The sequence below is a fragment of the Eucalyptus grandis genome, chromosome 8 (assembly GCF_016545825.1).
Source record: "Eucalyptus grandis isolate ANBG69807.140 chromosome 8, ASM1654582v1, whole genome shotgun sequence".
In the NCBI taxonomy this organism is placed as follows: domain Eukaryota; kingdom Viridiplantae; phylum Streptophyta; class Magnoliopsida; order Myrtales; family Myrtaceae; genus Eucalyptus; species Eucalyptus grandis.
In genome coordinates, this window is record NC_052619.1 from 5,131,940 (window position 1) to 5,153,921 (window position 21,982).

At 40.6% G+C, this 21,982-nt stretch overlaps 2 protein-coding genes across 3 annotated transcripts; one reads left to right on the plus strand and one right to left on the minus strand.

The window, feature by feature from the left end:
* Positions 1–5,899: 5,899 nt before the first annotated feature.
* Positions 5,900–7,976, minus strand: LOC104456006 (glycine-rich RNA-binding protein 4, mitochondrial). Its single transcript, XM_010070695.3, has 5 exons — positions 7,818–7,976; positions 7,070–7,223; positions 6,914–6,982; positions 6,336–6,442; positions 5,900–6,261 (listed from the first exon to the last, which is right to left on the minus strand). Exons 2-5 carry the CDS (start codon positions 7,185–7,187, stop codon positions 6,121–6,123), a joined length of 435 nt encoding a protein of 144 aa, XP_010068997.1. The 5' UTR covers positions 7,188–7,223; positions 7,818–7,976; the 3' UTR covers positions 5,900–6,120.
* A 4,244-nt stretch (positions 7,977–12,220) lies between these two features.
* LOC104416057 (nipped-B-like protein B) lies at positions 12,221–20,550 on the plus strand. 2 transcript variants are annotated; one of them, XR_001980913.2, is made up of 5 exons: positions 12,221–12,593; positions 12,947–13,865; positions 18,093–19,152; positions 19,417–20,005; positions 20,083–20,550. XR_001980913.2 is itself a non-coding variant. In XM_018861603.2 (4 exons), the coding sequence occupies exons 2-4, from the start codon at positions 13,788–13,790 to the stop codon at positions 19,932–19,934; spliced, it is 1,656 nt and encodes a 551-aa protein (XP_018717148.2). In that variant the 5' UTR covers positions 12,221–12,593; positions 12,947–13,787; the 3' UTR covers positions 19,935–20,550. The 2 variants fall into 2 exon arrangements, 1 of the variants encoding a protein (XP_018717148.2); XM_018861603.2 differs by having other exon boundaries at positions 19,417–20,550.
* The last annotated feature ends 1,432 nt before the right edge of the window (positions 20,551–21,982 follow it).

A 21,982-nucleotide genomic window follows, 5' to 3' on the forward strand; every position in this document is an offset into this window, starting at 1 on the left:
TTAAGTGTCACATTCAAAGAAAAACGGATAACTTAAGTGCCATTCTAGCAAAGTCCGGCCAAAGGCTGACGTGGCATTTTTCGGCGAATTTCCGGCGAAGTGAGCCCAAAACAAGCCGTTTTACACGTTGACATGACCAAATAATGCAAAAACGACGTCGTTTTGGGTTGACATGGTAAAAAAATAATATAAAAATTAAATAAATTAAATTTAAAATTAGATTTAGTTAAAATATTAAAAAATAATAATTTTAAAATTAAATTTAGTTAAAATATTTTTAAAAATTAAAAATTAAAAAAAAGGAGGGCGTGGGCTGAGGAGGTGGTGGTGGTGAGGGCTGATATAAAAAAATTAAAAATTAAAAAAAAAAAGGGGAATGGCCGACGACGGAGAGGTGACGGTGGCCCGGGTCGCCGTGGCCCCCGGCGAGGTTGCGGCCCTCGCCCAGATTCTGGTGAGTGGCGGCGCAACCCTCGCCCGGCTCGCACGCCTGCCGCCCGGTCGGTGGGTCGCCAACCCCGCCCCTCCCCTCTCTCGTCGATCCTTCTAAATTTTTTTAATTTTAAAATTATTATTTTTTAATATTTTAATTAAATTTAATTTTAAAATTATTATTTTTATTATTTTAGCTAAATTTAAATTTAAATTTATTATTTTTTAATATTTTAACTAAATCTAATTTTAAATTTAATTTATTTAATTTTTATATTTTTTTTACCACGTCACCAAAACGATTTGTTCTTTGCATTATTTGGCCACATCAATGCAAAACAAAAGCGTCGTTTTGAGTCGGTTCGCAGAAAAATGTCACGTCAGCATTTTGACCGGACTTTGGCTGGATTGGCACTCAAGTGATCCCTTTTACTTCGATTTTGGCACTTAAGGGTGCGTTTATTTGCGTTTTTGTTTAAAAATTGTTCAAAAACAGAAATAGAAAAAAGTATTTATGTCCGGGGAACAATTTTTTAACAAAAAAAACGCGTTTGGTAAATTTGTTACAGGAACAAAAAATAAACAGAAACACGTTTGGTAAATTTGTATAAATTTTTATTTCTTTTATTTTTAATTATTTTTTCTATTTTTTCTATTTTTTTCTATTTTTTTTTTTTCTTTTTCTTTTTTCTTTTTTTCTTCTTTTGGCCTGGCGACCGTGACGAGGGCCGACGGCCTCGCCCAGCCACGCGAGGCTCGAGCTCGCCAAAGGCGAGGCCGCCGGCCATGGCCGGGCCGGCGACCGGCCAAAGAAAAAAAGAAAGAAAAAAAGAAGAAGAAAATAAAAGTGTTTGCATTCCTTTTGTTTTGGAACAAAAGAACAAAAAGGAAAGCTAAACACACCCAAACGCGTTGTTCTTTTTTTGTTCAGGAACAAAAAAACAGAAAAAATGTTTAAAAATAGAAAAAGAAATATAAACAAACAGCCCTAAGTGTACCTTTCATAAGTTATGGACGCGTGTTTTTTGCGAAAGTTATGGCGACTTGAGGGGTCCGCACATCATGAGAAAAGGCTAGTTGGCTTGAAGATGCGATTGAAGCACATATATGGAGAGTTGTTTATGTGATTGACAATCAAGCTACTAAGGATTCTAGAAACATGAATGCACATCCTAATGAAAGTCAAAATAAGATGCAACAGCTAGCGGATCATAAGGAAAATCTTCAAATTTGAAGCTTATAAGGGCTGGAAATTGAAGCGGAGGAAAAGAGGTAAGACAAAGACAGCACCCAAAGAAGCATACCCTGATTATCACATTTATTCTTATTTATAGGCTTCCGAATTTCTGAAGAGTATTTCTTGATAAAAACTTGTGAAATTCAGACTAAATTTTGGTATAAGAAGAAAAGCATAATGCCGCTCAGTGTGTCAATAGAGAAGGAATGGCTTCACTGTACTTGAGTTGTACACAAATCAGGTTGTGTTCTTACTGGAGGTGTTCAGACAGGGAGGTGGTTTTGTATCCATGGGAGAATTACAGAAGCAACTGCTACTGTTGCAGGGGAAAATATATCGCAATTCTTGTACTGCTTGATTGAAGTAGTGGAGCTCAGCCTTAATTCGAAGCCAAACCTCTTTAGACACTTGGTTCAATCTCCTTGTCCCTCCTTATCGTCATCTACCAAATGCATCAACTATTGTTGGGACATTACTATGTTATAACATCAACTGATTCTTTAGGAGCGAAATAGAGTAACAAGTGCAATACATTTTCAGGTGTAACGCCATTGTTATAGTACAGGATTTGATTCCACAGGCTGCTCTTTGCTTTACGCTATGATCTTCAACCAACTGATCCTCCCCTCCTTGATTTCCATATGCAGGTGTCACGGTCAAGGGGTTCCTATGACTAAAGGATCGTGCGTTTTCGAGGTCGAGGACCTCCCGAGATTGCAATGGTTTCCCACAAGAGAGCTTCTAGAACGTTTCAAGGGTGGGCAATATGGTAATTGCGCTGATGTCTAAAACTCTCCTACCGTTAGTGTCAGTAGTAGGTTGGGCAGTATGATTTCGTCCGCCGGATAAAATCTCGATCAATGGTTAAAATCTAAGAACCTCTAGTATAAGAAGGATGTTCTTCCCTAATTTGAATCCATCCAACCAGTCAGTAACCAAAAGGTTCATTTCTCTTCAAGAGCTTCTCTCTTTAGAAACCTTCTCCCTCTACGATTCGGGTGAGCAAGTGAGCAATCAATCCGAGCAAGGCTCAACGACGATCGAGTCGATCCAAAAGAGCTAAGTCACCGCACGGTCACGATCCCAATCAATCGGCCCGTGACACCTTGTATTAGAACTTAGCTACCTACTTGAGATTGAGCTAATGCTTCCTCTAAATTTTGTCAGCTGCTCTTCCCTGATCATTCCATTCCCCAAATAAGCTAATCTTCATAACAAGAAAAAGAGTCCAAGTCATATCCAGGGCCAAACAATGAACATTCTGTAGCAATTCTCGTAGGCATAACCACAAACACAGAAAACTATCACCTACACACACGCTCGAACACAAGAAAGAGTCAAAAAATAAAAAAGAACATAAAAGAACAAGAATGCTCCACCTCCTTGTCCTGCGCGGCTTCCAGGAAGAGTCCGCCGCCGACATCTCCTCTTCGGCGGCCGCCATTCCTCTCAACCCGCAACGACCCACTTTGAGTTGCGCAACTTCCAGAAAGAGTCCGCCGCCGACGTCTCCTCTTCGACAGCTGCAAATGCCACCGAGATTCTGATTCCTCTCAAGCCGCAACACCCACTTTGAGTCTGACAAATGACAAACTAAATCGGCACGATTCGTACGAGCATCCGTTGAGCCAAGGATGCGAAGGGTCCGTTCTGAGCCAAGGATGTGGGCCTTTGCGTGGCTCAAAAACCTTCAATTTTATTCATTTGGTTTGCTAGCCCACCATCTAAGCAAATGAATGTTTTTTTTTTGTAACCCAGGAATCCCGTAAGCCGACAGTATGCAAGCAAACCCTGAGAAACGACTACAGAACCCACCACTAGTACTCCAAGTAAAAATCTCTAATGACGCCTTTGGGATTCAAACTTCTCCCCTTCGTGAGGGAGAGAGAGCCCGAACCAGCTACAATCAGCTACGTTGCTGAGGGCGGTGGTTAAGCAAATGAATGTTGATTCTTTCAAAAAAAAAAAAAAAAAAAAACTTACCATAAAACCCTTCTTATACTCTATTTATTTCACAAAAAATACTTTCATCATTTCCCAACATTTGGATCACTTAAGAAGGCTAAGAAATAGAAAATCCTTTCATCGTTCAACAGAAAATTTATGATTAAATTATGGAAATAATTTTGAAAATCAAAATTCATATTCCAAAATATCAATGACATCAGCATACGGGCACAAGAACCCCAATGGCTATGCTTGGGTCCTCGACAACCAGTGCCCATGCCCAAGTTCTCATTGTTGTGCTCGAATACCCAACCGTCACGCTCAAGTACCCAGCTACCAAGCCCTAGTATTAAAGCCGAAATCTATTCCTTGGCAACCAGGCTTGGGTCCACAAGTGGGCCCTAAGTTCCCAAAGGCTGAGCCTAAGACCCTTGTGTCGTTCCTGAGTCCTCCATAGTCGGGCATTTTTTCCTGCCTCCCATACTCGAGTTGCTAGTGCCCATGTCCTGCTCCACATAGGCCGGGCTAAAAGTAATTAAGGTCCTGTTTGGTTCAACTTTGAGAGAATGTCTTTGTGAAAATACAAATACCTTTTGAATTAAGGAAGTTTTCCAAAATACAAATAATGTTTAGTGAATTGTAATTTAAAATTATATGACAAAACAACTTTAGCTAAAACGCCATTTGTAAATGACTTTTACTAATTTTTTTAAATTGCAATTTTTTTTTTAAATCCAGGCAAGCTAGATCTGGCCACCGGATTACCGGATGACCTCATCTAAGGTCACGCAACCCAAGCGGTTGTTACCTAAGGTCATTGCCTAGGGTTGAGCGACCCCAGGTGACTGTTACCTAAGGTCCAACGATGGATGGCCGCCGAGGTCACACAATTCAAGCCATCAGTCACTTGAGGTTCAACAACAGTCGCCAAGGTCAAGCAACCCTCAAGCAATGGTCGCCGGCGCACATGACCCCCTGGCTGGCAATCATCGGCTTCCAATCGACTTTCCATTCGATGGTCGAGGCCAACACTTGTATTCCAAAAGATATTTCGAAAATGCAACTTCCCAACCTTTTGAAGATGCAATTATATTTTCCCAAAATTGAGCAAAATCACAAAATCAAATGCAAATGCATTTGGCCAAGGGACTTTAGATCCCAAAGCTCAGTACAAATGCCAAACCAAATGGGCCTAAACATGCAAACACAATTTTCTTTGGTTTTTGATTTGCAGACTCCGGACTCCAAAAGTTTTACACCATCTGGCGCAGCGTGCAATGCCAGCAAGCTGGAGGAACCATCTTATGATGAAATGGTCGAAACACAGAAGAACTGAGATCCTCGAACAGTATCGTTCGCGTGATAAAGCAAAGTAAAAACTCAAAACATACTTGACACCAGAATACGTATCCACTTTCTTATCATTACTCTCAGTTCACAATAATACGGAAAGTTCTTGAATGAACCCCGACGTTCCCCAGCATGTTTGACATGGAGTTCAAAGTGATTTTCAATTCATACCGAAAAGATTCAAGATCAAATCATCCTAGTAAAATGGAGATGAAAATCTAATACTGGTTTGCCTCTTTCCTTGATGGCAGAAGTTTAAAAGCGTCACAACTCAAAAATAGTGTCAGCAAGACTTAAAAAATGATTTTTTTTTAGCCCTAACAGGAATAAACTTGAACTAAAAGAACAAAGCAGCCAAGTCAAACAACAAAAAGAGCACATACAAAGCATAATTCAGCCAGCAAAACCCAACGCCAACAATATAGCCGCAAACGTGATGCTTCTGCAGATAGAACTTGAGAACCACTGTCTGAAAACTTGTTCTCGAGATATTGAATAAGACTAGAAGGCGGAGGACCACTAAATGGCGGTTTTGACAAATATGGAGATTTTACAAATATGAAAGCAATCAGTCATGACGGATCAGGTCCGTAAATTGGTTGGCCAGTTTTCTGTCAAATTCAATATAATTGCAGGACTGGATTGTAATCAAGGGGTTCAAAACTATAAATTCCCAGATTGGTCAGATATGATTTTCCAAACAAAATGTGGTTATAGATGTAGAAGAAATAAAATGTCCGTATATCATCCTCTCAACAAGTTTATGATGTCAGCCACACTGCAGTGACCTAATAGTAACGAATCCATTAGGACAAAGTGGGAGGAAGGAAATTCGACAACCCCTCTCTCTTAGGCCAGGTTGGGGGTAGGACGAAAAACTGCCGAACAAAATGAAGGATGCTACGACCCTACAATGTCTTGACACTAGATCTCTTCCATAGGGGAAGCATCTATTTAAAGCAATGACAAAATGCAGATATCCCGCAACAAGCAACAAATTATTTAGCAGTTATACCAACTTAGAGCAACTTCACAAATTGCGCACGAGACAAACCACTAAATATGAAGGAATCCAAACCAGATCCAAAAGTACAGATCAAAAGGTTAAGCAACCTTGATCAGAGCAAGTAAAAGCTGAAAATAGAAGTAACTGCTCAAAAGCCACCATCTCCGCCTGCTCTGCTACCATACCCACCACTATAGTTGCCACCGCCGCCGCCACCACCACCAAAACCTCGGTTGCCACTGGGTCTCTCAGTTGCGTAGCTTACACGGATATTCCGCCCTTGAAGATCCTGAAAAGACACATGTGAGAAATCATAATGATTATGTGACAGCATGTTACACATTTTCTAAGAACAATGCTTACCTGACCGTCCATGGCTGACACTGCTGAGCTGGCAGATTCATCGCTAGAGAAACTGACAAATCCAAAACCCCTAGATCTTCCTGAATCTCGGTCTGTTATTACCCTGGCTACAAACCATGATAACAAACGAAAGACGAATAAATTACCACAAAATGTCTTAGACAAGTAGTAGCAACTGAATCAATGTAATTTAAAATAAAATAAACAAATCCGCAGATCTGAAGTTCAGGGGGACGAGAGGGTACGAGGGAAGAGTCAGTAACGAATAACAAAATCTATAAATCGAGTGCACCATCTCTAGATCCCAGTTAGTTTCACAGTGTAATTTCTACTTTTCTGGCCATAGGCTGTACGATCACTTTGTGCTCCTTTTTTTTTCTTACAAGGAAACAATATTCTCAACGTATGGACTTAAGTGGGGGGCAAGGAAACCAGGTCTGCAACAGAAAGCTGATTAGAGTTTATTATGTGGCAGCCATTGCATCAATGGGAGGAAGTACACGGCATTAGAATGTATGTTAAGAAAATAAATTACCATACCACAACGAAAAGAGAGAGCCATTGACAGTTAAACTCACCTTCAACCACCTCACCAAAGCTCGAGAACGCATCCTTAAGAGAGTGGTCATCCGTTCCATAAGAAAGACCTGAGGCATGGAATAGCAGATAAGGGAGCCGATAGCACAAATCACATTTAATATCCAAAGTACCTTACATTCTGCATTGAACAATACCTCCTACAAAAAGTTTAGATTGGCTCCCCATGAATCGAATGGAGTTCAGCATAGAAGCAGGCCCATTTTGGGAAAGGCTCTGCTTCAAAAGATTCCCGACCTTGTTGTAGAAAGCCATTGTCAATTGTCTAATGAACCAGCTGCTCCAAGAGGGCTGAATCAACACAAAATCATAAAAACCCACCAAGTCAAATGCTTTATTCAACGAGCGGATGTCAGCCTCGCAACAATTACGAACGAGGTAATGGGGCCCTCTCGAATAATACAACGAGTACAGAAATCAACAGAAGACATGAACAATACAGTAAGCCCATGACCATCTACGTACAAATGTAACTAATCTATCCACCTTCAGCATATACAGACTGTCTGCTCAACCAGAAACCCACCATACATGTATTCCCTCCAAAACAGAACAGACCCAAGAAGCAGCCAACAGAGCCAACAAAGAACAAAAAGATAAAGCTCTCTCGACCACCTACGGGAAGCAACATAAGAGCGCGCTCTCGCCAAGTACTCTCTCATTCGGTGCTAGCGAAAGCAAAACAGCCAGGTTTCGAATCACCCGAAAGGAAAAAAGGCACCAAAAAACAACAAGGCAAAACCCACGGCCAAAAAAAAACAAAAGAACTGAACACCAGACTCTCCCGAGACCATTTCAAACGCAAGAGCACAGGCACCCACACGGCGCTTGCCATTCGAGAACAAAAGCGGAAGAAGAAGGCGAGGAAAGAGAGAGGGTTTTCACCTGTAGAGAGAGGAGCTAGGGTTTAGGGTATAAGCAGGAAGACGGAGGAGGAGCGAGCGCGGCTGAGCGATTTTCCAGCACCAGCCCGCTTTATTTATAGCGGCGCTCCTTCCCGAAATATCCTCGACCTCCCGGGCCTTTTGATTTTCCCATTTTCTTTTCTCCCATTTTCCCCCTTTTTTTCTCGGGGGGGTTTTTTGGATAAAAGAGAATGGGAGGGGTTTTTGCTGCGTGAGGTCGTGCGCACGAAAGGCGCGGGCCCCGTTCCTGATGGCCCGACACGTGGGGCTCTTCTATTCGTTCTGTGGTTCTGCGTGGTGCGTCGGGCGTGTTGCGGAGACCGTTGATCGTAGGGGATCGCTCCTCCGCCCCCACCCGGGGCTCGGGATTTATTTTCCGTTTTTTATCTCTCTTTTTTCTTTTTTTTTTTCTTTTTTCCCACTCTCATTTCTCGTTTCCATTGATTGGAGTTGAAAACGGGCCCGATCAAAACTATTCGGGCCCGAAATGCGCATCGATTAGGCCCAAAACGGTTTTGCAATTATTTATGAGTTCAGCACGATCGATTGTGATCCAAAATAAAATGTCCTTAATATTTTACACACCGTAAATAACCCATGGACTTTGGCTAACATGATTTTTGAAGTTTTAATTTGTTTAATATGATTCATGAACTTTAATCCAATATGCAATGCAATCCCTAAATTTTTAAAACATGTTTGATTTAGCCCCCGAATTATATGAAAATATTTCACATACCATAAACATGTTCGATTACGCCCATAACGGTTTTATACTTATGTAAAAGGCTTAAAGCAACTGATTGTAATCCAAAATAGAATGTCCTGAATATTTATGTACCGTCAACTTTAGAGATAGCGATATAAATGATCCATGGATTTTGGCCTGATCTACAATGTGATTTTTGAAATTTCAATTTGTTTAATGTGAATCATGAACTTTAATCCGATATACAATGCGGTCCCTAAATTTTTAAAACATGTTCAATTTAGTCCCCGAATTATATGAAATTATTCAACATTGTCTTTTTATTTTTTTCATGTAGTATGGAGACTAGTTGAATATGTATAGAAAGTTTATGAATTACATTGAATTAGCTAAAAGTTCATATGCCGCATTACATGTTGGGGTAAAATTTAAATATCACATTCAACAAATTAGAGGTTCATGGATCGCATTACACATTGGACAAGAGTTTAGAAATCATTTGTATCATTTTCCCCACATTTTAAAACAGTCTTTCATTGTAATGCAATTCAAGACACCATGAAAATCTCGATCCTTTATTTTATTTTATTTTATTTTATTTTATTTTATTTTTGCTGTAACATTCACTGGGGATTTGGGGAAGTATAGCTGTAATTTATTTAGTGCCTTCTTATTCAAAACGTTTTCCTAAAAGGAAAGCATACGTTTGCCTGTTCGAATGAATTATCCTCCACTTTTATTGAATTTACTTTCCTTTTGTTGACGCAAGACAAGATGGTTAAATCATTAGTCTTCTAAGCAATGATTGACGAAGACACGGCAATAATTAAGAAAGATTGAATTCTTTTTAGTCGATGAACTTTCCTCGAATGCGAATATGTATACTCCTAATTTACATCAATGATGTTACCCTCCTCATAAATCTAAATTGCTTCAAAAACATTCGAAAACTCGAGATTTGGTTTTCTTTCCTCGACACGAAACCAATGGTAAGATCATCACTTCTTCGAACAAGGGTTGACAAATACACGCCTAGAATGATTGAATTCCTTTTACTTGACGAACTTTCCTCGAACACGAATGCATGTACTCTAATTTATATGAATGACCTTTCACTCTCGAGAAAGCTAAACTCCATCCAAACATTCAAATACTCCTTATTAGATTTTTCCTTTTCTGGCATGAAACGGATGATAAGATAATCACTCTTTTGAATGAGGATTGGTGAATACACATCTAAAAGGATTAAATTCCTTTTACTCGATGAACTTTCCTCGAGCGACGAATACGTATATTCCAATCAGTATGAATGAGCCCATGCTTTTATAGTAAGCTAAAATCAATAAAAGACGCTCGAAGACTCGAGATTTTATTTTCCTTTTTTGACATGAAACCAATGGTGACCATTAAGAGCATCGCTTATTCGGATGAAGATAAACAAGTGCACTGAGAAGGATTGAACTCCTTTTACTTGATGAACCTTGCTTGAATGCGACTGTACATACTTTGATTCATAGGAATGACCTTGCACTCTCAAAAAAACTAAACTCTCAAAAGCATTCAAGGAATCTAGATTTGATTTTCCTTTTTCGACACAAAATAAATGGCGAGATCATCATTCACTTTAACAATAAATTGACAGATATACATCGATAATGATTGGTCTCCTTTCACTTGGTCAACTTTCCTCGAATGCAATTTGCATGCTCCGATTCATACAAATGATTCCCACATCCTAGAAAAGGCTAAACTCTATCCAAAGCATTTAAAACCTCAAATTTAATCTTCCTATTTCAAGATGAAATGCACAGCAAGCTAATCACTCCGATCGAACCAAAACTAGTAAAGTAGTTTAAGAAAGAGAAGAAAACCAATCTATTCAAATTCAACAGGTTGTGTTCCTAAATGCACTCCATGACCAGTATACATGGCTAAGATCAAACGTGGGAAATCTGCAAAAGTTAATGCAACCTGATTTGGGAGAAAAAATCATGTACTAGACGAGGTTTGGAGGTGGGGGGCCGTGATCTGGTGCCACGTGTAGGGACAGATGTGGGCAGCCATGGGCTGGGGTGGCGCCACCTGGAGATGCACCACTAGTGGAAAAGTCAGGGAGAGGGGAACCAGCCCACATGCGGTTTTAGGCAAATGGGCTTGTCACTGTACGTTTCCTTCCCTTGCATTGGGGAGGAATTTCCTTACCTCACTCGCGCTCAACGAGCGTGGGCTTCACTCTCTCTATTGCCAATTATCCCAACTATCATAATTAAGTCTAATTTATAATCTTTTTTTTTTTAATTCTATTTTCTCCTCAAAATTGGAAGGACTATGTAAATTCCAACAATTTATAGAAACGTGTATGTGCATCCACTAGTCAACATTTGTATATTGCGAATTTTTTTAAAATGTTCAGGATGAAATTTGGACTAAGTAAAAAAAAAATGAACCATGCGTAAATTATTTTAAGCAAGCTTGAGCGCGTGAATCAATTTAGTTTGATGGGTTTCTTTTGCCTTATTCATGAAAAGCACCCGTTAATTCGAATACAAAAATCAAAATCAAGATTTTATGTGATTTTTTAGAAAATCTATTGAGATTATTAAAATATATAATTATGACATCGATTTTATTGTATACGGTTAGTCTAAAATATGTTATGTAACCTACAGAAGACTTTGAACGATGAGTAAAATTAAGTATCACTAAACATCATTTGAACCATTTGATTACGGTAAATTATTTTGAAACAAAATACAGAAGTCGCGAGAGTTCTAAAAAAAGCCGAAAAAAAGTGAAGAAAAGTTTCCGCTAGAAGTACGCCACACTTCACTATCTTAGAAGGAAAGAGAACATGATTAAATGACTTTAAATTTTTCATAAATTATTGAAACTATCATGATCGTGACACCATATATCCCACCTTCAATTAACTCTCAATTTAGTATCTCGTTAACAAGTGACATTATGGCATCGGTTAAGTCGTAATGCCTTCATTAAAGAAGCTAAAAGGTATTTTATAACTTCCTCATCTTCTTCTCCATAGTCATCATCATCCAGACACCATCGCCACCCTTGAGGGAAAAATATAAACTTTCTATTTAAAAAAAAAAAGCGAACACAAAAATGGAAAAATAAGTCGGAATGAACAATCATTAACTCAACCGTCCATCGATTCACGATCAAGCCTCCTCTCATAGGATAACCCCGTCTTCATCCAATAAACTAGAATGAATAACCATCTCCTAAAAAGTTTCAATTACTTTAGCGTCTCTACAAAAATAGTATTTTTCTTCATTCCTGACCAAATGGGACTTTCTTTTCTCATGCTCCTCATAATATTATGAACATCAATCACATGCAAACCAAACCAAACCGAGATTCCTGTGTTCTTTCCGTTTGTACTAAAACAGACGGAGGAGGAGAAGGAGGAGAACAACAAGAACATGGTCTAACGTACGAAAACCTCAACGCCAATGGGCGAGTACCAGGTCTTAGCAAATCACCACATGCGAGTAGCCAAAGCAGCAAACGACGGCGTCAGTACGTGCGAGCAAGAGAGAGAAAGAGAGAGCATGCGTTGAAGAGACAAGACACTGAACGCCCCCCCAAAGAGGTCTCTCCAGTCACATATTTATATGCTCTCTCTCCTTTCTCTCTCTTCTTTCTCTCGCTCCCCCTCCCCCTCCCGACTCGCATTCATTCCTTCGCGTGTAACTTCCGAACTCCGCCCCCGCACACCCCCCTCATAAAATCTCCTCCCCCCTCCTCTCTCTTTCTTTCTCTCTCTACCTGAATCCATTGACAGAGGAGAAACACCGCAGACGGCGGCGGCGGCGCGAGAGAGACAGAGTTCTTGAACAGAGGCCCGAGAGACACCTCATCGCCTCGCCGGGGGAGAGAGAGAGAGAATAAAACAACAAGGGAACACAACACACACACACTGACTTAAAGCTCTTCTCTGTATATACTCTCCTCTTCCTTTTTCGAATCGGGTTCCGGCGTCGCCTTGCTCGGATTTCGCAGAGATCTCACTGTGTAGTGGGCGAGGTAGTGACTCCCCCCTCCCCATCATTTTCGCCTCGCTCCTCAATCGAATTCCGCTCTCCCGAATCGAGCTCCCCCCCTTCTCCCCCTTTTGGGCTTTTGATCGCTGCTCGTGGGCAGCGTCGATTCTCGAAAGGGGGGGCAAAAGGGTCGATGATAAAAAAAAAAGAAAAGAAGATTACAGAACGAATACAATAATCCGCTTTGCCACTTCTTTTTTTGTCGATACTGAATTGGGCAAGCGGAAAAATCTCTTCTTTTTGCTGTTTTCCGGGTGATTTGGATTGTGATGGGTTTTGGTTTTTCCAGTGTTTTTTCCGGGTGCTCAGTGAGATGTTTTTGCTGCGTGTTGCTAGGGTTTGCGGATCCTCATCGGAATCTCTCCTTCGGTCGGAGAAGGCCCCCCCCGGGCGAGTTAGGGTTTTGATCACGGGGCGGATTGGAAAGACGTAGTACGGCAATCGCGCCTGCAACGAAATGGGCGCGAGCTCCTTCTCTGTCCACGGAATTTGGCATTTCGAGCTGGGCGGCACTGTGAAGGGGTCTCTCTGGACTTGAGATTGCTCGAGAGTGGTGATTAACGGGGCATTGGGTTTTGATGGCAATGGAAGAGGATTGCACCTACAGAATGGCGTAGGCGGTGGAAGGAGCAGCTCAAGAATTCGACTTTTGTTCTTTGCGGGGGAAAATTAGGGTTTTTGGCGTTTTCCCTTTCTTTTTAGAGCTTTGATCCCCCACCCGTGGTTTACTTGGTTTTGGTGACCGGGGTGGAGAGAGAGGCTATTCCTTTTTCAGGAGATCAGGTTGTCCCGCGAGCCTCATCGGATCTCGTGAGGCCGTTTAACTCCTATTTGAAGAATATTCTGGAGGTAATTCCATAAGTGAACTCTCGTGTCAGTGTCTTCACCTTACAACCCGGGGCGTCAGCCTTCGATTTTGAACTGGGTCCTGGTCTAATCTGCTCAAATTCGTTACTTTCGGGGTGACAAGAGAACTCGTATTGCCGGTTGTTTATATCTGTGGCTGCTGGAGTGGATGAGAAGTTTATGGGGAAAAATTGACTTCACATTGCAAGGATATGGTCCATGAGAGAGCATCACCACCAGCTCATTCCCTGGGGTGGCTTTACTAGGAAGTAAATCCCAACTTTTTTGTTTCTGGAATAGCTGGCGTTTTGTGCCTTTGGGTATTGCAGCAATGTCTCGTTGCTTTCCGTTTCCTCCGCCAGGCTACGAAAGGAAGGCTAGAGCAGATGATGTTGACCTGCTGAAGAAGGTTAATATGTTCTCTTTTTAGCTGGTCACGTTTCATATTTGGCATTGCATGCGCGTTGGTCATGTAGCTGGATTTCTATTGACTTGAAAAAACTAGTTAGAGCATCTGAATTTGCTTGCAGCCTTTTGATTCTAACTCAACAAGCAAATGGCTTCCGATTATGACCATTGCATGGAATTCGGAAATACTTTGCCAACAGGAACTCATACTCTCAACTCTATGTTAGTCTATAGGAAAAAGTAAGGCGGTCTTGCTTTTCGAGGGGAGGAGATTATGGGAGTATTTGAATTTTGGATGCTTGGATTAGTCAAGAGGGCTTCCATTTGTTGCCACTTTATATAGGTAGATGGGTAGGTTCTAGCCATTTATCGCTTGGTCTTGTCACCTCATCACCTTTTTACCCGTGGCGTGAGACTCTTCTTTATTCGCTATGAAATTATGGTTTCGCCTTTTCAAGTAAGATGCATAGGTCTCTTACCAAGTGACGATTTGCAGTAGTATATGCGTAATTTACTAAGCTAGCAATACCTTAAAGATGAATTTTTTGTTGATGCTTGTAAAGAAATGTGACCGGTTGAGATCAGAAAAGACCCTTTCTGTTTACGCTTACCTATCCGTTGGATTATTGCGATCAACCCGGTATACAACCCAGAGACATCGCTTACTGTGGATGCCAAGAAATCAGTTCCAATACTCATATGAAAGGATATGAAAGATTAATTCTAGTTGACCTGATGACCATGTGCTATATACTAAAAATGTAACGTGGGATATGCTAGAAGTTTTGTTTTCTAGTTTATCAGGATAGGTTATGGCACTCGAATTTGCTGAAATGTTAATAACAACTTAATATTAATCTCTCGGAGCACAGCTAGTATGTTATGTTTCATATTAGAGAACTCTCTTGCCCAAGGAACATTACCATTCAATAAGTAGAACCCTCATAAGGTTGTTAAGAGCTTGTACATTCAGTTACATCCTCCTTTAGAATAATGCGGGAAATCTTCCTTGTATGTTTCTCTACTTTTGGCATAATAAACTTCTCATACAGTTCAAGTGGACGGCCAGTTAGTCATTGCATGCTCGTGCAAATAGAAAGAAACTAAGGCAAGCTGGAATTCTAGGGAGTTAAATACAGCTATTCTTAGGAAAATTCATTTTGGATTGCTTCGTCACACCTCATCTTTTTTCTTTCCATATTGCCTTACTTATCGATTCTGCTGGGGCAGAAGGTAGTTATTTATATGAAGATAGAAAGATCTAGGAGGATAAATGGGGATTTCGGAAATTTGGATTTCAGACTTCTTTTCTTAAGCCAGTTGTATAGTGATCAGTTGAGTTACCCCTTAGGGGCAATAAGACCATTATGGATCCCTAGAGTTACTAAAGGTAATTTGATTTTAAAATAGGACTGAATGTGGAGTTAGTAATATTAACTGCACCGTATTCCACAGCTCTCCTTGTTGATAACCATAAAGTGCAACAGAGTTAATCAGATTTCATATGTAGAATCGGGCGTCATTCTGCTAATATTCTTGCTCAGTCTTCATTTGATTGTATTGAAATTTCTAGGTCATTATATCCGTCTGTTCTTTGGTGCTAAACGGGGTAACTAATTCTTTTACAGCTGAAACTTACATTTGAGTTGACGATGAAACGGGGTGGGCATTATAGTCGAGTCTTTTGAATCACTTTCTATTTATTAGAGAAAACGTTGCAGCATGAGATTTGTGAAGCTCATTTCTCAAAAAAGACGAAGATTGATATAGCTATTCTACCAGGGTGGTATGTGCATAGGCAGTCCCATGAGTGTCGTAAGACCGAGTGATCTAGGTGATTATCACTCAGATATATGATCTGCATGACTGGACTGAGAAATCCATATCCGCATGAGGCTCAATTTTGGCAATCTTAAAGGAGGCTAACTTTTACTGTTCATGTATTGCTCCTAATTTGGATTGGCATGACTGGTTGATGGCTTTAACTTCTTGCAAATACCACGCTTATAGATTTTTCTTTTGGCTTGGCCAGATTTATAGTTTTGTAATTATCTATGCTACGAAGTCTAGTGCTCCCCTGTTTATTCACTTTTATACTTATGTCAGGACTTTTGCATAAATGGTGAAAGTTTATTTCGTAGGTCAATGTCCATTAGCTGTAGGGACAGGGATGCGTTTTTTAATTGCCCTCCATCTTTTTCTTGCCACTTGTCATTATGTGAACTCTTGTTATAGCAGGAGTGGACTTGAGTCAGTTAGAATGTTTAGTTTTTCTCAACAAATCATCAATCGGATCATCTACTTTTCTATCGTTTTTGTTCAATGTGGTATGATTCGTCGCTCTTTGTGAGCCGTCATTCTTGAATATGATTGTTTGTCTCAATTGGTGAATTTACAAAATTGACATGAGGACATGGAGACGACTTGTGTGCTGTGGTTTTCTTGATATGAACTCTCCTTTAGGATTTTGGCCTAAAATTTTTTATGCTTTCTCCTTTCTGTTTTTGTAGCATTGTTTTGCTGCCCTTAAGTTGTAACCATCTATGAAATGTGCTTTGTGCTTACCAAAAACAATAGCACCTAACCTCTGTCTCAATCACCGAGTCTTTTTTTCTTTTTTTGCTGACTGTTTAATGAAAGTGCTTTTTTGGCATTGCCTCGTGGTATCTGATACTATATAAGTACTACTTACCATGAAAGTTATAGGACAATAAATTTTCTAAACAAACACCTACAATTGGTGTTAGAATGTAAGGGTGGGGCTTACCCAAGACATGACTGGACTTCCAAGTTAGGGCTATCGTTTTTGGGTATCTAGCAAGGAAAGAAGGCTATTGCACTGAACACTTGGCATCACAGGGCCAGCAATTTAGGCATTCATAAGTTTCGTCATACTGTAGCCAAGCAGAGTTTTTCAAATTCTCCTTCTCTTTGATTTGTAAGAGACTTTTCTTTCCTAGCATGGTAAGGCTGATATTTATTTCTCTGGTGATCCGTTTGGAAATTAGAAAGCTGTTCATCTCAGTGGAGATAGAAGTTGGGATTGCCCTGATAGAAAAGGAAAAATTCATTAATAGCGTACTTGGCGCAGAGGGTTTTAGCTTTATTCATATGCAAACTCTGTGTTGGGTTCAAGTTTCCATAGATGAAATATATAATTTGTGTCAACTTGGATCTACTGTATCCATTTACCCTGAGGTTACTGGTTATTTTTGTATGGCCATTAATCGGTGGGGTTACAGCTGCCATCGACTAAAATTTTTTCTGAATTTTGCTCACATGCTTATGCATCTAAGACATTAGGAGATGATTCTTCTGCTTTCCACTGTTATCTTTGCTGCTGAGTACTCTCAATAGATTTCCATGTCGTTTCCGAGAATTTTATCTGTTTTTGCTGTGGTATCATTTGGTATTTATTTGGGAGTTCTAGCCTGTCTTGCAGAATCTGGTTGGGCTTTTGTTGCGGTGGACACTTACTTTAATTTTTCAAGTCTTTACTTAATTTTATAGAATTTGAATTGTAGGCATAATTCTAGGTACAATTCATTAGCAGTGTCCATGTCGACCGACTTTCCTTAATTGCATCTGAGAGCCGATCTTGTGCATCGGCCCAGAAAAAGTATCGTGATGACCTGACTTGTTGTTTATTAATGGTTCTTCATTATTAGGCGAGGAAAAAGGAAATGCTTCTTGTTGCCTTGTTAGATTGTGAGGATTTATTGTTTTAAGAGGCTTCTATCAGCTTAAATGGCATGCATATCACCGAAAGATATTGAGCTGTTATTGAAGATATCCACTGCAATTTTATCTTGGCATTGTTATGTTGAATGATGGGCATGGTTGGTATACTGTTTATATGTTGTTAATTGTTATTTGGCTAATTATGTCTTCCTTTGCTCTTAGTTTAGTACAACCTAAGGTTTTTATTGTTGGTTTTGGTTTGTGAAATTATGCCTGATCTTCCTTGCAACTTTGGATGTGGCCAATGGCAGATGTATTGGCATCTGCATAGGATGATAAAACTCATCATTACTTGCATGATGTGTCATCCTTGATTGTATTTAGTGTCTGTATACTGTTTTCTAATAACATGCCTGTAGATATGTTTAATGGGAGTAGTGGATGTTTCTTATCTATGTTAGTTGGGGTGAGGCCCTTTGTTTACACCTTTTACTGGTCTCTCCTTGTTGATGTCCAATCTAGCCTCCTGTTTTACCATTATGTGTAGGAAAAGCATCGAGAGAAGAAGCGTAAGAAGGAGAAGAAAGACAAAGAGAAGGGGGAGGATAAAGAGAAAAGGGAGAAAGACCGAAGTGAAGGGAAGCATAGGGACAAGAAAGACAAAAAGGAAAGGCACAAAGACAAAAAGAAGGATAAGGAGGAGAGGGAAAGAGATAAAGAGAAAAATGGTGCTGCAGATGAGAGGAGGCCATCAGGACAGGCTGATGGTAACAACAAGGACAAAAATACTGATAAGGATAGACTATCTTGGCACTCTGGAGGGCCGTCCGGTGAGAAAACAGTTCAGGACTCAGAGAAGGATAAAAATAAAAATCATACTTTATATGGTAAAGGAGCTGCAGTGGAACCTGCATCTTATAGTGCAGAGAAGATTACTCAGAAGAATCAGAACAGCCATTTAGTTGGGAATTCCAATGATTCTAAGTTTGTGCAGGAGCCAGGCAAGAGGGTCAGAGATGTTGCGGGATTGGGGAGTCAGGCGGTTGAGAAGCTTGTGGGTGCAGACAGGAAAAAGGATGGGGGAATGGCAGAAGCAGCGATTGCAGAAACTGGTTCTTTGCCTGACAGGAAGGAGAAAACCCATGAAAGGAAAGGTGATGACCGAAAGTTGGGAGAGCGAGGGATCAAGGATGATAGAAAATTTAGTGGAAATTCGGTGGTTCTAAATGCTGGTGCATCTATTCAGACAGTACCCAGGCCAGTGGAGAAAAATGTTGACAGGAAGATGGAAGGGAAAGAGAAGATCAAGGAAAAGGAAGGAGATAAGGGGTGGGACAAACACAGTGTTGTGGATATACACCAGATCAACAAAATCCAAAAGAAGGACAGAGACCGGGACAGAGAGAAAAGAAAGGAGGACAAGTTGAAGAAGAGAGACGGCAGAAAACCTGAACCGGAAAGAATCAAAGAAAGCAAAAAGGATAATGCTGGTGCTATCCCCACCCCTAATGTTACTGCACAACACCTGGAGAACACAAACAAGGTTACTCAGACCGGGGTAAATCTGAAGAAAAGAAAGGATTTTGAAGCAAATGGGTTTTTACATGGTAAGTCTCAAAGTGCTTCTAACCCCCTTTGAATCATGCTGCTGCCAACAAAGCACTTATAAACTGTAGCTTCTCTCACCTGGGATTCCTGTGGATTCTGCAGACTGACTTGAATGCTTTCTGAGATGGAATCTTTTTGTAATATTTGTTTTTGGGATTGGGACACTTAATATTCTGTATTTGTGTGACCTATTGTCAGGTGGGATATTTGCAAACACTTTTAACATAACACCTACCGACTTTTGTTTTTGTATCTTTGCACAGAAAATGAAGCCAAGTCGCAAAAGTTGCCAAGACCAACATCCACCTCTCATCATTTGACGGAGAATGGAAGGATTTTGGACCTTTCCCAAACTCCCAGCAAGTTTTTATCAGATAGAAGGGACTCCCTGGAGGCGCTTAAAGCAGAGAGCAAGGAGAACAAAGTAAACGGTATTCTTGATATTAAGCCCAATCCAATTTCCGCAATTCATCCCTTACCGGAAAAATCTCTAGAAGATCTATTAGCTGAAGCAGCTGCCAGATCTCCCCATCCTGATTCGAAATATTTAGATGAATTACTGGCAGTTCCAAAATTGGAGGAATTGTCTGAGTTGGAGCGTGATGACGACTGGCTGTTTGCAAGACGATGGAAAAAACCAAAGAAGGAAGAGGGAGGATCTTCTCAGGTAGAAGGGGAAGGATCTTCTAAGGTAGAAGAGGAGACGCCCAGGATTTGGGACAAAGCCATCTCCTTGGAGTCTGCAGATATTGTTGCCCTTCCATATGTGCTTCCTTTCTAATTGGCTTGTGATGTAAATTATGGTTCACAATCCTGATCGTGGAGACACTCTTCGGGACCAGAATTTGCGAGGTAATTTTCTAGAAACTGGTGGCGGAGATGGATCTTCTGATTTTCCTGTTGGATTCATCTCCAATCACATTCTGCAGATCTGTGTCTTCCAAGGTCTATTCAAGGCCCAGGCAATCGCAACATTCTGCAGATTAATTGTTTGCGGCACCGGGCATTTGGGGGCAGTTCCCGTACTTCTTGAAGGAACAACTAATTCATTCAATGTGGAATTTCGATAGGAGCTAATTTGCTCAGAAAAGTGAGATGGCATTAGCTTTGGGCATTCGGATCGCTTACAGGTTGGAGATGTTGTTAGTTGAGATGTAAGAGAAACTAGAGCTTGTGGTCTTTGCAACTCCACCACAATTTTGGTTTGTAACATAGAAACTGTTTATTTACAGATGTAAGATAGAAGGGAAATGATAAGGAAGAAGCGCAATTCATTCATTTAGTAGGCTTCTCATTCTTTCAGATAAAACTCCGAACTCTTACTGTAGTTGGTCATTTAAGAGCTTCAGTATATATTGTGCCCTCTAACATGATTTCGAGTGGCATCTCTGTTTTAATACTAGGCATCTTTTTCCAGCAATGTTTTCTTTATGTACGCAAGATCTTGATCCTCATTGCTTTCAGATGAGACCGCGTCATGGGCATTGTAGATCCACAGTTCTGCTTTGATTCAGAGCGTATACGGTTTAGCATGAACTGGTCTTTCATACGGTACAAAGTTATCTATGCTAAATCCAACATAAATTCTACTTCTCAATACTTTAGGCTCCACTGCATTTAAGAACCAAACAAGCATTTTTGACAGCATTTTTAACCGGAGTAGAGGATCATGAAAAGAACCGCAGTCTGGGATCTCCAAGCACGATCCATTGTGTTGCTCACGGATAGGTTTCAGCAGAAGCTGTGAAAAGTTCCTTCACCATCTGCAAAATCCATTAGGATTCTGAATTTCAGCTGCATTTATGGGCTCTATTAATGTTTCAAAGCTACTACTATGTTGCTAGTTAATATCTCATTTGAAGAGGATTTTGAATAGCTGTTGGTGTGATAAAAGCAGATCTTGAACTCTAGGGACTAGAACGGTGGAGTTACTTTATACATGCGCGTTCCTTTGAGATCGAATTAGAGATCCGAGCCTCAACACGCTACTGGACTTGCCAGTTGCCACTACTATATACTGTGAAAATTGCCTTATTTTTAATAAGTGCATTAGGAAAGAGGAAACAAATTGTAGGCCTACAACTCGCTAAAACCGTACAAGACAAAAATGGATTAACTCGTGTCAAATTCATTTTCTACCTCCTCCAACTTGATCCGGTTCACTAGTTTGACGGATTTAAAGAACAACTAAATAATTTCATTGAATCAGCACCTTTTTATCTAGCCAATTTCATGTTGGTCCATGTCATGTTAATTCATCATGGTAAGTTTATCTAACTATTCTCCACTTCTGCCATAGCAAGCTTAGTGCAGTGTTTGCCTTGTCGTGTGCTGAATTATAGAATGATTTTTGCGCGCTGACAATTTGCATTTCCCAAAACCTACCCCTCTCGTTTTGGAATTTTGCGATTTTTTTTTTTTTTTTTTTTGTGTGTGTTTTTGGTCAGAGAATTTTGCGAAAGTTGATCGCCCAAGACAATGGTTATCTTTTATTTTTTCCGCATGGGAAACGTGATTGGTCCTCAAAAACTTCGGAGCCGGTTGGGCCGGCCCGAGCCCAACGAGCCCAAGTCGAGTTCGGATTGAACCGGCCAAGAGCCTCCTCAAACGAAGCCCAACTGGACCCGATAATAGCGGGCCTAGCAATAGCTCGGGCCGCGACGCGTTCGCGGATCAGGCTCGCCCGGAAAGCCCGTTTAGGCCCAACCCATCATCGGGCGGGCTCGGCCCAAGAACGTCTCCCGGGCCCCATCCAAACCGGCCCGTTTCTCTCTGGGGCTTAGGCGATGGCCCAACCCGGCCCGCCCGTCGATAAGTCGGTCTGGATAA

Coding starts and splice junctions, on each gene's coding strand:
- LOC104456006 (XM_010070695.3), bottom strand. CDS start 7,187: ATGGCTTTCTACAACAAGGTCGGGAATCTTTTGAAGCAGAGCCTTTCC. Junction 6,443..6,913: donor CTTTGGTGAGGTGGTTGAAG/GTGAGTTTAACT, acceptor CATGGTTTGTAG/CCAGGGTAATAACAGACCGA. Junction 6,262..6,335: donor TGTCAGCCATGGACGGTCAG/GTAAGCATTGTT, acceptor GTGTCTTTTCAG/GATCTTCAAGGGCGGAATAT.
- LOC104416057 (XM_018861603.2), top strand. CDS start 13,788: ATGTCTCGTTGCTTTCCGTTTCCTCCGCCAGGCTACGAAAGGAAGGCT. Junction 13,866..18,092: donor ATGTTGACCTGCTGAAGAAG/GTTAATATGTTC, acceptor CATTATGTGTAG/GAAAAGCATCGAGAGAAGAA. Junction 19,153..19,416: donor AGCAAATGGGTTTTTACATG/GTAAGTCTCAAA, acceptor ATCTTTGCACAG/AAAATGAAGCCAAGTCGCAA.